The sequence below is a fragment of the Argiope bruennichi genome, chromosome 10 (genome assembly GCF_947563725.1).
Source record: "Argiope bruennichi chromosome 10, qqArgBrue1.1, whole genome shotgun sequence".
Classification (NCBI taxonomy): domain Eukaryota; kingdom Metazoa; phylum Arthropoda; class Arachnida; order Araneae; family Araneidae; genus Argiope; species Argiope bruennichi.
In genome coordinates this window covers 68,589,889-68,606,030 of record NC_079160.1, presented here as the reverse complement: position 1 = coordinate 68,606,030, position 16,142 = coordinate 68,589,889, and the positions used below count along the sequence as shown (strand labels likewise).

Here is a 16,142-nt window from a genome sequence, read left to right as displayed (position 1 = left end):
GTGATGACAGTACACTAATACTAAGGATTTCGGTAGATGTTATCAGGGATAATACGTATTCATTGGTTTGTTGTGATACTAAAAATAAAATTCAAATAAACCAGTTTTTCAAAAATGTGATGCATAATGAATCTTAAGTGATTAAATGTCCAAATAATTAATTTCCGTTTAAATAAGATTTCTTTGTAGAACAATAATTTATTTTTGAAAGTAATAATTATTAGCATATTGCGCTTTATTTTGAAATTGTTTGATAATTTTGTACATATAAGTAGTTGTTTGATAATTCTATAAAAATATTAAGAAACTGATTTCTTTTCATTTCTTTATATTTAAATAATTCTTTTAATGTTTCTAAAATAAAAATTAATTCTTGACCCAGTTTATTAAAATTTCTTCAAATTACTAATTCCTTAAATTAAACACGGAAAATTTTTGCAATATTAAAAGAAAACATGAAATCTACTCGATAAATAATTTATGAATTACTTTGAAGAAATAGTGACTTTTCCCTTCCCGCCACTGGTTGGATGCATTTTTATATATATTTCTCTCAACTAAGGAGAGACAGTAGAGAATCAGATTCTCTCACAAGTAGATAAGGTAGGTATCAAATTAACATATTTATTCTCTTGCTGAATTGCACCAGCAGGGATATTCATCAACGTACCATATATAATTTCTGATTATTTATAATAGCCTTAAAAGGGAACACTTCTGATAATTTGGAAACAATAGAAATGCTCACATCTGTCAGAGAGATCAGTCATTTGCATGACTGACAACGTGAGATAATTCAAAGTTATTTATTAACTGCTTCTACCTTTTCACAAATAATCATTTAAATTATTTAGAATATAAAACGCAGATTTTCCGAATCATGAACACAAATCCTAGTGGCCTAATTTATGTCAACACTAATCTTATAAGGAGTCAATGAATTTGTGCATTATAATTGTATTTTATTGCAAAATACTTTCACAAAAAATTATTATTCACGTTATATAAGAAATTTATATTTTCTAAATTAGGAGATGTTATTAAGTGTTCTACTATAAACAAATTGACGAAAGGTTTATTTATTTATGTATTCTACTATAAAAAAATAAATAGTCACATGAATAGCATGTCATTGTCGTTATTTTGTCATAATACTTGGAACTTCAAATTTAAATAAATTAAAAAAAGAAAGAAATATTATTAAAAAAATGGAAGTATTTTTAATTACTTTCGTAAAAGTTTTAGTTGTATTCATGATGTGAAATTTTAATAAATATTTGCTTAGCTCTCTTTTGCTTCAAATCTTAGAGATTATAAGAGTAAGAGAAATAAGAGTCAATGGAGATGTTTTTGCATGTTTTTGTTATTTTTTTTTGTCACAAAAACCACCCAGCTTACAATTTCAAAGGCGCATATAAAGAATTTTTTTCGTATTTTTGAGCCAAATTTAAACAAAAACATTTTTGAATTCTAAGTTTTCATTATTAAGCATTCAAAAAAAATGTTTGTTAGTTTTATCTCTCTTTTTTATTAAATTGGGAAGAAGTGTGAAATTAAGTATTGAATATTTTATAAAAGCATTTAGTAAACCACTATTGTTGTTTTAAATTTTAGAAGTATTGTTTCCTTGAAACATTTCAAATTAAGATGGCCTTTAATAGTATTATGACATGCAATAAATAAAATACAAGTAGGCATATTCTCATTCGGCTGTATTCTATTTCTGCGACGCAGAAATTCTCATTTGTGATTTCACATTTGATCTACTAATTTTTTAAAATAATACTAATTAAAAATACGTTAAAACTCGATATTTTATTCTTTTACTTTAAGAATTTTGGATGATAATCTCACTGAATTTGAGCATAGACATAATTTTGAAGATAAAACATGAAGATGTTTTCATTATATTTCTAATTTTGCTATTAGCTTTATTTTCCAACTTTCATTAGTCATATTTATAATTTTCCTTGTTTGCTTATTTACACTGTGGTTAATTTAGTAATTACTGTAAAAAATATTTGATTTTAACAGATTCTTTTCTTCTCCATTTTTCAGATCCGTCTGGCACACGAAGTGGGCTGCGTTGCTCAGGACAAAGTTTTAAACCTGGCTTATACGATAGGCATCTTCTGCGTGGGTTTTAGTGCCTTTATCTGGGGATTCCTTATCGACAGACTAGGACTACGAATTATTAGACTGTTACTCAAGTACTTCTACTTTTTCTATTAGGCGCATATTTTTTTAACGTTTAAGACTTTTAATATTATTGCAATTTGTTTACAAAATATTTATCAAACTTTTATTTTAAAAGAGTGCAAATAAATTTTCAATAAAGTTTTTAAACATCTAAGAAAAATCTACTGGAAAATAATACTCTTTAATCACGATGATCATCTTAAAACATTTTTAAGATATCCTTAGATCACACATATTATTCAAATGCGCCATTTTCTTAAACTTGGTAACAATTTTTCAAACTCTTATAAGTTTATAGACGTACTAGCCGCCTTTGGCGACCAGCCGGTTCGCCAATTTTAATGCTCGTTAAAATTTTAATAATTAACTATTTTATGTAATTCCTACTTTAATAGCTTCTTCATCAAATATTTTAAAGCTTCAAATTTTGATAGTCATGTAATTCACTCATAATAATATAACGTCCTTCAGCCATAACATAATATGTATCTCTCTAATTTTCTGTAAGTTCCGGTAGAATTTATGCTTAAAATTAAAATGGAAATGACTAAACTGCAATTAATATAATAATATTTTTTACTGAAACAAAGCATTTTTTTTAATAATATGATTACTGATAATAGAGTCACTGAGCGTTTAAACTTTATGGGCACTAAAGAATATCTTTCTTAAGTTATGTAATATCTCAAGAATTTGCCAACAAAATTTTCTCAGATTCATCATGAACAGATCGATTCATTAACAATGTTTAATTTTAAATGCATCAAACTTTAAGAAAGTAAAATGAATCGTTTAAAATAATCGGTCGAAAACAGGTTTAAAAAACTACTTAAAAAACGATGTACTTAAAACTATAAGCATATACAAAAAATATATATAACTAACATAAATACAATTTAATTACAAAAGCATGCAACTAACCTAAAAATAATTTAAATCATTGAGAACAGGTTAAAAAAATCTACTTAAAAAACGATGTACTTAAAACTATAAGCATATACAAAAAATATATAACTAACATAAATACAATTTACTTACAAAAGCATACAACTAACCTAAAAATAATTTAAATCATCCGTTGGTAACGGTTGTCATGGCAACAATCAGAATGCGCATGCGTGAATTTTCTTCGCCAGCTCCGGTAACGCAAATGCGTGAATTTTTCTACGCCAGTTGCGGTAACGCTATGCAGATTATACATTTTTAATTTCCTTTATTCTGTGTTATTTTAATTCAACACTACTTCAGAAGGAATCTGAAACATGGATTAATTAACAATGTTTAATTTTAAATGCATAAAACATTAAGAAAATAAACAGAATCGTTTGAAATAATCCGCCGAAAAATCTTAACCCTAGCCTCATTACTGTTGGGAGAAAAAAACATTGAATCCTTACTCATTTGGCGGTGGGGAAAATGGAAGATTTTTTTGGCGGGAAAGTTAGTTTTTAATTAATAATTAAAATTCTAATTAAAATTTCAAAAAAGGGACCCCAGGTGCACATTCCCGATCTCTAAGGTATACATGTACCAAATTTGATAGCTGTATGTCAAATGACCTGGCCTGTAGAGCACCAACACACACACACACACACACACACACACACACACACACACACACACACACACACACACACACACACACACACACACACACACACATTGAGCTTTATTATAAGTATAGATAAGTAACTGTAAACCTATTTAATCGGAAATTTATTATAATCACATTTATAAGTTAACTACTAATTAGTTTATTCAAATACATTTTACGCATTAATTCTTTTAATAGCGATTTCAAGTAGCTGCTAAATGCAGTTATCAAATATTGCAAAAACTATTGAGTTCAAAAGTTCTCTCACAATTAACAGCGGGAGTGTTCTCTCAAAAGTTTCTTGCTTAATCTATCTAATAAAGATTTTATCTCCCTCATCCCGAATACATTTTGAAACTCGGATAAGGCCGCGAATGCTTTGCATGGTAATGGCGAATAGCTACAAAATATTGATCTTTGCAGTGAATTTACAGAATCTGTCGTGTAAACCCCTGGGGAGATTTTTTTTTTCGATTAATTACTGGCAAGCAGTTAATAAAGCTGAAAATAAAATTTGTGTTTTAGACGAGTTTTTTTCATCCGATTGAAAGCAAAATTTTACGCAGAATATTATTTATAGCTACGCAGAATATTATTTATAGCTATGAAAGCGACAAAAAGTCAATCCCTTGTTTGATTGGTTTCCGAATTTGACAGGTACTTTCTATACTTTACAGGTATACTATACAGGCATCTATACTTCGATGTTAAATATGTATTCCAAGTTTCATCGATTTAGCTCCCTTCATAGTTTGTAATTTTCGTGTTAACTTGTATTTGGACAACTAGATAGGCACATTTAGTATGAATGGAGTACGCCTAAAATTTTACACAAATGTACAAATTGGGTGTAAAGGCAATATATTAATTTTATCCGTCTAGCTCAAAAAGCCTTTGGAGTTATCTTTGTCACAAATGGATAGACATAGTGTCAAAATTGTGTTTTTCGAACAGAGGGAGATAATGCATGGAAATAATATTAAGTTCGAATAGTTTAATGATTACAATACTTTCTCAATACTTCGTATTGTTAACTAAAAAAACTGTCATTATTACGTGTTTTATTTTTAATATGCTTTTCATAAAATAAATTACATCCAATTCCAATAACATACACGTTAATAAAATTAGTAAAATTTGTAGTGGTAAAAATGTAAATGATAGCAAAGTACTAATATAATATCCTAAATGTTGTCCATTAAAATTAAATAATGAGTCATAATTTATTCTGTTGAATGTTATATCATAGAAAATATATAGATTCATTTGGTAAATATAATTAATTAGCAACTTATGAAGATATCTTACATTTAAAGAATTCTTTTATGATTATTTATTAGTTGTAGCTAAACGTTATCACCGTATTAATAGCTTTTGCGGCAGTCTAATTTTCAGCCGCGTAAAAAGAAAATGCTCATGAATAAATATCTAATAAATTAAGTGTTAATTAACAGGTAGCTTATGAGAAACCGATTATCCAATTATGGATCACAAATCATGATAATTTTGTGTGTTACTAATATTTCTTCAATTGATTTAGAGGTTAAAATGACATTCTAGCTAAATTTATGCTCCGTAAAACAAAAATAATGATTCTTCTTAATTAAGATTCATCATATTTTGTAGTCCACGTTAAATTAATTTTTCTTGCTTAATCAGAATGTCCATTTAACTTATTTTTATTGAGTAATTATTCAAGGAATGGAGACGTTAAGCTAACAACGCTCAATGTACTAGGGAATATATGCTTCAATTTTGCTTAAGGAGCGAAAAGCAAATTCTTATATTTTACTTTATTTCTAAAGCATATTCCAACCCGATTCTGACAATGAATAATTTATTCAGGTTTTAAAATATAAAAAAATTTCAAATCAATAGTATTCTTTCGCGTATTTTAATGTTTATACACTACTTTTAAAGCTTTTTTATGCAATAAAATGCTTGTGAAATTATATGGGATTAAAATAAACCATCAATCAGTTTTTGTGATGATATTCTTTCCGTTCACTCACCCTGAATATATTTGAGTTACATGAATGTGATTATTATTATTTAAAATGAAATCTTGATTAAAAGTCAGACATTCATTCGAAGTTATTATATTAACTTCCATGAGAAAAAACTTCAAATTTACCGGTTAGTGGAATTGACAGTTCGCGAAACAAGATATAAATTTGTTCAAGGTCAATTTCTCTAAACACTATGCATGGGTGTGATGTTGATTTAAATAAAACATACTCTTAAGATAATCAAATATTTTTTTATCACATTTGATATTTGCAATGTATTTATTTTTTTGTTTGTGTTCGAACAACATACCGAAGAACTTCACTGACAAATCCAGATTGCCGGATGATAAATTTCAGTGAAACTTTTTACTATTGCTTTAAATATTGTTCTGTTTATGAAATTCATGCACAATTAAATAATAATGCAGAATACGTAGGTGGTGCTGTAAATTATTACTCGACAACTTTTAAAGACTCGTGAATAAACGCACTTTTTTCCCTAATTTAATATTTTAGTTATTATACGTTTTTTTTTTCTGTTAGATCTCAAATTGATTTTGTATGAAAATTTAATTGTTGACTTCGCACTATAAGCATTTTTTAAAGATTTAAATGTTTCTTTATTTCCAATTTTTACAAAATAATTTTTAAAATATTTATACTTCTTTTCTTTTTTTAATATTTTTACATTTCGCATAACATAAAAGACTTTAAATATCAGATCTCATCAATTTGAGTAAATATTTATGTTGACAATTATAAAATAAAACTGATACTGTTTCGATTTGTTATGGATTATAGGTATTAAATTTATGACAATAAAGACGACAAAAAATGGAACTGACAATGAAGGATGAAAAGTTAAAAGATTTAAAATTTTAATGGCAGATGGTAGTAATTAAAATAAGAAGAACAGACATAGTAAATAAATGAAATGTATCGAGCTGAAAATATTTCCAGTGAAATTAAACAAAGTTAGTTGAAATTAAACAAATATTAAAATATTTCAATTTAAAAATCACAAATGAGATCAAATGATCAGCCTTTAAGAAAACTGAAAAAAAAAACTGATTAAATATATTTCTTTTGAGATTTTAAAATGAGGGTCATTGAGTAAGCATTAAAATAATAATTAAATGATAAAGAAAATTTTGGTTTCTGCCTATCTTTCTGCTGCTTCCTTCTAATTGATTCCTTTCTCAAGAAAGCTTCACTTAAATTTATTTTCCAAGTCCTTCTGAACTAAAGCATAGTCATATTTTAATCAGAAATATTTGCATGACAAAAAATAATATACTGAGAAAGAAATTCAGAAAATTTATTTATTCTAACAAGGATATAAATGCTATTTCATAAATGATTTGCGCCTAAGTAAATTCCTTTTTCATAAAATTTAGATGTGATCAAAAGATTGCTAACTGACTTTAAGAAAGTGAGTAAAAGAACTTAATACAAAATTTTTAACTATTCTACTGGAAAGGAATAGTTCTATCCTACGCATATATTTTTAAAAATTGAAGCATTATAAAGGAAATCTTGCAAATTTTGAAATAACAATATCGCAAGGCTATGTGAAAAAAACCCCCAAAAGCATTAACTATCTTTTTGAGAACTGTATTTAATTTATTTTATGCATTTTAAGAAATAGTTAAGTTGGGAAACTCCTCCATGCCTAGAAAGTATTTAATGTCATTTACAAGGATAATGTTCACTAAATCTGGCACAAATTCTTACATATCCCTTCATTCCCTTCATTCTTACATTTGAACAGAGTGACAACGATGTAAAATAAAAATTGCGTTTATAAGAAATTTACATTTGCGTTCGCGAACTGCAACAGCAAATGTAGAAATTTCATCTGTTTTCGCAATTTTTCGTTTCGCATCAAATCGTAAACACTTCAAATCCTTAACGTGTAACGGTTTTAGCGATCAGCTTTGAATTTATGGCTCATTTATTTCGATTAAGGGGCCAGTAAAGACACGTGTCAATTGCATACGTTTAAAAAGTCAAGAATACTTATATAACATCTCCACGTGTAGAATTTTGTACATAGTCCTTCTTATTTCTTAATTACCAATAGCAATAAAATGGAATAAAAATATACTTTAAGGTTATTAGCAAAGTATTTCAGCTAACAAGTTAATCTGATTTTCTTTGAACTGCACTTAACACAATTCTCGAAATACCCTTCTTGCTTCTGCCCACTAAATTTGAAATATTTCCAACTTGATTACATTTATCTGAATGCGACCTTAGCTCTTCTTTAAGCAGCAAAATATTTGGAAACAAAAACTTATTCAAATATTTAAAAGATATTAGAGCTTTTGAGGTTTCTTTTTATAAATACCTCATAAAACTTTTTTTTTAATTTATTTATTTGGAAACTATTCTCAAAACATTTTTTAAATTGATATGTTTGCGACCTTTGAAAACTGTTTAATTCTGCATAAATCCATGAACGTAAAATTTGTAGAGCATTCAAAAATCCGTCAACGCAGGAAAAACTTGTACCAGTTTGAGAATTAAGACTTCAGAAATGCACATATTTGCTGACCGACAATTCGACATTGAATATACTTAATTTGGATAAAGATGAAATTAAAAAAAATATTTAAAACCAAAAGTTTAAATGTTTAATATTCTGAATCAAAACAAACTAACTTTTTTTTAAGTTATTATCCTTAGGAAATGAATATTAATGAAAATGTGTAAATCAATGATTTTCTCAAACTGAACTGAAAATGGTTGCTTAAATAGTTATTAAATGTCTATAGATATAAAGGAATAAGGATTCTGTGATGAAACTTTGATTGCATGACTTTTAATCTTATATTTATGATTTTCTGAAGAAAGATCTTTGTTGTAAAGAAGGTTTTCGAATAATTGTACAATTAGGCAATACAGAGAAATAAATAAGATTTGTTAATGTACGGATTAATATTTAAAAGCTTTGAGGACTTTTAAAAAAGATAAATATTTATCATTTCATAATGATTGATATTTTTTATCTTTCCTTTCGTTTTATTAATCTTTTAATTCCTTTTCCAGCTGTCTAATTACAACGGGAACTATTCTTCTTTCTGTAACAACCAAAGGTAAGTAAACTTTGTATTACAGCTTTTCTTTACTGTATGTTTAAAGATATACGTGAAATTTTAAATAAAATTATTTTAGTTTCGCTTAGGGGTTTAACTTAAATAACTAATAAATTTTTATGCGAGAAAATTTGATCTCTAATTTTATCCTAAACGATCCTGCTTTTTTCTAAAAAAAATAGCCAGTTATTTTAAATTTGAAATGATAAAAAAAATGTATAACATTGATACTAGTTTCTTTGAATACTATTCGTGTCCAAATGTTCTGTTTCCAGAAAAATAAATTCCAGAAATTTAAAGTAAAACAGACTATATTAAAATAATAGCGTAGCCTTTTTCTATTTTGGTATGCTATTAATTTTGAAATAGTAGTTAGTAATTATTTACTAACAATTGAATTTTTAACCATTGAGCTTTTTAAACATACCTGAGATAAAAAGTACAATAAAAAATCTAGTGAAATGTATTGTTTTACATAAATGTTCAATTTTTTTCGCGATTTCGCCTTTTCTATTGATAGTATATATCACATCATGCAACTTAAATTTTCTGAGTTTGCATTGGTTAATTATTGTCAAAGTCGTCTTTTACGATTAAATTATTTACTGCATTCGATGACACACAAGAAAAATTTGATCGTGCTAACACAGACCAATTTATTTGAATCTAAAGCAAAGCAAAATAATTAAATCAATCAAAACAAAATTTTTAAAAATCCGAAAATTATATTCTGAATCACGTAGAATATATTTATAACAAAATATCAAATTATGCACTAATAAACATTATAGGAGGATATTTATAATTTTTATAGATATTCATTTTCGTATGAACTTTAAATCAATATCTAGAATTATCAATGCTACTATTTTTTCTTTAGGGCAACATTAATTGATAATTGCATTGCGTTATACTGCTTTGTAAATATGTTCAATATATAACCACTAATTGTTGTCAGAAAAAAACTTTTTATCATAAACATTCGCCGCCTATTATAAGATAGTTTTAGAAAGCCATTTTCATTTTTCTTTTGATACTGAATTTTAAGTCTTACTTAGAATAACCTTGTTTTTATCGTTTCTATAAAATAGAAAAAATATGTGAATGTCAAAAAAAGCTACATAGTAGCACGAATGTTATTAATGCGCTATATGCATTGGTTCTAAATTGAAAGATTGTCTGTATGTCTAAATTGAAAGATTTAAACTCTGTTGCTGTAAAAAAAAAGAAATTTCTAAGCCATTACTAATATGCAAATAAAATAACGCAAACAAACTATTCAAATTTAGTTGGTTAATATTACTTGTAAAGTTTAAGTTTCATTTTGTTCGAATAAATTTTCAAATATTTCAGTATGTTGATTTAAGACTGCATTTGCAAATTATAACAGATGAAATGGAAATTAAAGAAATTATGGAAAAAAAGCACTTTTTTCTTTGTTTTTGAAATCATTGAAAACATTTCTCAACATTTTTTTTTAAATTTGTGTTCTATATTATAATTTTATTCTAATTATTACTTTATTTCATTTTAATTTAAATTTTAAATTGATTTTAATAAATAAATTATTTTTCTGATTTTTTTTAAATAAGTTGCTTTATTATATAGAAAAAATGTTTTTTTTTTGTTACGGAACCTTTGAAGAAATAATCAATATCTCTGAATTGAAGGAAGAAAGCGAAATAAAAAAAAATATTGATATAGAAATTGCACTACATTGGAACCAAAACAAGAATAACGGATTTACTAAAAATTTAAATATTTATAAAATAGATTATATTATTATAGATTATATAATCAATTAAATTTATATATTTCCGAATTATATTATTATAAATCAATATTTATGCTTTCATTTATTTATTTTTTACACTTTGTAAAAGCCTTTTAATTCTTAAATGGGAGATTACGAAAAACCAACAGTTATGGAAATTCAGAATCAGTTATAAATTTCACGAATAAGCGCGAAAAGTTTGAGTGGACGGTAATGCAATCATATTATTCTTTTATTTGGATAAAGTGATTGTATTTTCATTTACTGAGCTTCTATAACCATAATGTGAAAATATTCTGCATGAGTAAGACTCAAGCACCGTTTCTTTAGGTGAATAATTTGATGTTTATCTTTTTCTCTAAATTGAAATACTATTAGTATGAAAATGTAAGCAGCAGCATGACTTTCAAAATAACACAAAAAGCCAAAAAATGTGGGGAAAAAACCCGTGTAAAACATCTTTGAAAATGTGAAAAGAACTTTTTCTTATTTAAGGAAAATAAATGTAAACATTTATAATGTGCGATTATTTCTACATCATTTTATACTGAATTGTACAAAATTATAAAATTTTTTAACTGTTATCAACTATTTTATGTACCGATTAAATAAACGTTTTCTATAGCTTTATAATACTAATTTTTAACTAAACTAAATTTAGCAACAATATGGTCCTTTTAATTGCTTAATAAATTTAGTTAATCTATAATCGTTTTAATTATTCAATGAATTTAGCTATTCTGTTATCTTTTAACAATTAAATAAATTTAGTTGTCCTTTATTTTTGCTTTGTTAATATTGTGATAAATTAACAGAAACAGAATTTCAATCATTAGAAAAATATTTTAATACACATATCTATTTATATTTTATACAATTCAATTTCTTTTTTATTCCATTTAAATGCTGCTTTTTAGAATTTATTGTTTTGAATATTTAAAACAGAATCTGAAAATGGTTTTTATTTTGAAACAGATTAATTCCTATGATCCTGAATTAACATTAATATATTTTTAGACATGATATATATTCGTATTCCGTGTGAAATTTATTTGAAATAATCATTACTTTTCTTATCCAAGAATATTTAAAATGTAAAATAAATTTCTCTTGTTTTGTACCGGAAGAAATGTAAACAGAGTATAACGGAAATTCGACAGGAAGAGATTCCTTCTTCCGGAAACTATTTCTGTGTAGCAAAGTTAGAGATAGTCGAGGTGTCCATATCTTATTAAACGGAGGTTAAAAAAAGCAACACTTTCGTAAATATCCTGAAAACAAGGAAGAAAAAATAAGTTATTAAGTTTTTTTATGTTAATTTTTATGATTCTAATTATATGTTATCATCCATGCGGTATATTCTTGGATTTAAATATTGAAACATTAAAATTCACAGAAATGAAGGACAAATCTTTGAAATAAAAATATAAAATACCTCAAGTTGATATCATTGACAAAATAAAATGCACCTTACTCCTAATTGAGGACTTATTATTAGCATTAAATTTTATACAGTTGCTTTTACTTATAATTTTAAGTCATATCGTGAGGTATTTGAAGTTCAACCTGTAAGAACAATAAAACTCTGTCATGAATATTTCAATTCATTTGTTTTAATGTTAAAAATTAATTATTGATTAATTTCTAACTTATCAGTATTAAATTACATATTGATCAGTTAAAAAATAAATTTTGTCAGTTGGATATTTTAATTTATGGCTGCCTTTGCTAGTGCACAACTAAAATTAATACGAAAGTTGTCACAATATTTATAAATTTAACTGTAAAAATCAATAAAGCTTACATTTAGTTGTTTAGTTTTTCGACATATAGGTGGCATTGAATATTGTCACAAGAATAAAATACTGAAAATTTGCTTGCAGTTTTTCTGTTGTATTTTGATCATATTATTTTTTAAATTGCTAACAGTTTATAAAATTGATTTTAAGCTAAAAATGCTCTATACTGTATGCAAGATTTCCGTCAAAATTTATACCAGAATTATTAATCCATAGAAAGTAAAATATTTGTATCCGCTTGTCCAATAAAATCTAATTCAAGATACTGCAATTCCTTAAACGAACAAGACAGCTAAACTAAAACTTAGCTAAGGGATTAACGAATTTTGACTACTATAATTATTACAGAATTTTTATATAAGACACATAATAACAGTTATTATTGATGACATAGAGTTTGAAAGAAATAGTAATAGTGCAAACAATTATTGAAATGAATTAGTGTATAGCCAACGTAGCTTCTAAAACTGAAGAAAATGAAGAATTTTTTTCTAAAATAAGGGATATTTTGGAATTTATTTAATAGATATATTAGAAAATAACTCATAATTATTTTAAATCATAGACATTTAAGAAATTTCATTTATGAAATTTCTTAACAAACAAAATGTTGTGTATTTAAAATAAAAATACATTTTATAGGCATGTGCTTAAACCTTCCTTGAAAATTTTCAGAAGTTATTACAAATTGTTTCCTTCTTTATTTATTATAAAATTTCGATGAAATAATAAGGATTATAAATAATTAAATAATTAAAATGTAACATTTTAAAATATTGATTTACATATTTATAAATTTTGTTATTCTTTCATTTTTAATTAATATTAAAGATATCTTTCTTAATATTTTCGTAAAGTAGCAAAAATAAAGTAAAATATATCGGAGAATTTGAAACAAATAATTGAATCTTTCAAAAAATATCCGAATAAATCCATATAATATTTATATTGCTCAGAGAAAAAAAAGTTTTCTTTGCTTATTTATTTTGTCCATTGATTCATTCCTTTTTATCAAACTCTTAAAAGTAAAAACAAATGCTTTATTATTTATTTATCTTGGAATTTTTTTCAAGTAATTCCAGCTGTATTGCGAAATATGTGTTGCATCTTTGTTCTTCAGACCTACTTGTGGTAAACATAGCACAAGATCTCATGGTATTGAAACAGCTTTAAACCAAACATTTCAGTCTCTTTTTTAATTCGATTTTTCCTATTCTTTTTTATTCCCATTTGGTGTTATAATAAAATAATTTTAAAAAGTATTAAAAAAACGTCGTGTAGTATATCGAAATGACACTATTTTCTGAAATGTTCTTTTAAAATTTTAAAGTCCTAATGGTAACAAATGTTGTTTTTTCTTCTTCTTAGAAAAAGAACCTATTCACCTATTCTTGTTTCTAAATATGTTATCGTGACACTGTAGAGTGCAATATGTATGTATCTCACGAGGAGGCTAGAGACGCAGGATTAAAATGTTATACTTGTGAATACATGAAATTTGGTTTACTGATACAACAAAAACCAAATATGTTTAATATTTCTACCAAATTCATCAGAAGATATGAAAAAATCGAGATTGATTTATTGCTGTACATTTGCGAATCTGACTATTATAAGGTATATTAAATTAGGGCAATGTGACTTACTCTATTATGCCTTGATGTAGCCAAATATTATCACAATTTTAAATGAAAAGAATGTATTTTTTTAATTGCACTCGATTTGCTAAATTTTCCTCACAGTTTGACATTGTAAAATGACTATAGTTATAAAATTGATGCATTAAATTCGATTTAATTTTAAATCATTTTTGCTCAAATGTCATATATTCCACCTGAAAAATAATGCTCTTTCGGATCCGTTTGATTTAAAAATGAGTATCTCTTTCGGTGTTATTAGACCTATTCTCTGTAAATGTTATCCGCAAATATTTTACAGATAATATTGCTCCGAATGTAAGATTTCCGATGGCAGAAGGAAATAGGCAATTTTTTTATAGTATAACACAAGCTGCACATATTATTCTTTCCATTTTTGTTTTGAATGTAATGTAAATACATTTACAGGCTAAATGCTTGATTAAGAAATATAATTTTTGTTTCGTAGATTAAAAATAATTTTTTTCAAGGATTTGATATGCATATTATTCATTCTTTGCATTTCGTTATGAATAAGCCTTCGAGTTTCAGGACGAGTTTGTGGTTTATCTTAACTTACAAAATTATTTTGCTTTATAGACTGAAAGAATTTTTATCTTTTGATTTAACATTCTATTTATATTTTATTGTAATTTGGCTTTATAGACTGAAAGAATTTTTATCTTTTGATTTAACATTCTATTTATATTTTATTGTAATTTGGCTTTATAGAAAATGCATTTTTAATTAATCGATACGATTGTCGCGTAGTTCCATGCAAAATTCAAGGACAATTGAAAGTCAAATTTCAAGGATTCCATCTTAGAAAGGAAAACTAGACTGCCCAGATTTGAATATGTATTTTATTTAATAAATTTTTTTTATTAACATTGCTCATTCTAATCGAATTTAGAATATTATTTCTTTTAAACCCAGCGATATTTCCATATAGAGAAAAGGAATTAGACCTTGGGCCCAATATTATTTAAACAAGGTCATTTTTTTCTGTATAAGAAATTAATACATTTACTGGAGTTTAATTAATAATATGATGCGATAAATAGAAACTTTTATTTTTTCAAAAACTGTGATACTTAAAATGCCTTTTAGTAATGGAATTTTTTTATAAACAGAGCTGATTCTAATCGAGGATATTTTTAGAATATAAACTGCTTTTGAAAAAAGTATACTCTTCACGTTTAATAAAGAAAATTAGGCCTTGAGAATATTATTTAAGTGAGGTCATTGTTTCTGTTTAATACTTCCCGAAGGACAAATGATGATACGATATTGAAGATTTGATGTTGAAGTTTTTATATTTTTCCGGAAACGTAATGCATTAAAATGTATTTTAATGAAACAAGTCTTTATCAGCAATACTGAGAATATTTTGAGAATACTAATTCGTTTAACTTTCTCGTTCAGACAAAAAGAATCAAACCTTGGGAATAATATCATTTAAATGAGGCCATTGTTTTCTGTATAAGAAATATATCTGCGTATTGAAAGTTAATTAATGAGGCGGTACCGGAAAAAGAAAAGTTTTATTTTTTTTCAACTTCGTACTGTTATTATTTATTAATTTTTAATTTTGCTGTTCATTATTAAGACTTATTAACTAGTGCTTATTGGAAGATGATTTAGCATGATAATGTCTTTAAGCTTGCATTAAAGTCTGTTAATTATCGAAATTGTAATTGTAATCTGTTAACTGTAGCTGTTGTAATCTGTTAATTACCGAACGCATGATACATGACACAGAAATCATCCAAATACTCTAATTGGTAGTTTATTAGCGTTAAAACTGCCAAATTTGGCTGTCACTTAGTTTTTGGGTAATAAATCATACTTTCCACAATTTTTATTTCATGAAAATTAAATGAATTTTTTCCTCGTCTACTGTAAGGTACACTATTGCATAAAAACCATTTTTACATGAATTTAAAATTTTAAAAAATGTTTACAGGGAAATTAATTTTAATTACACAATATTTTATCGTTACATATTTTTCAATATTCACTGTACAATGGC

The 16,142-nt window shown here is 25.8% G+C and overlaps 1 protein-coding gene across 1 annotated transcript in view; it reads left to right on the top strand.

Moving 5' to 3' along the window:
* Positions 1–16,142, top strand: part of LOC129988185 (equilibrative nucleobase transporter 1-like) — a 111,031-nt gene that overhangs the window by 57,485 nt on the left and 37,404 nt on the right. Inside the window, exons 2-3 of the mRNA XM_056096340.1 lie at positions 2,059–2,210; positions 8,854–8,900. Of these exons, the coding sequence (XP_055952315.1) occupies positions 2,059–2,210; positions 8,854–8,900 (199 nt within the window). The remainder of the gene's footprint in view (positions 1–2,058; positions 2,211–8,853; positions 8,901–16,142) is intronic.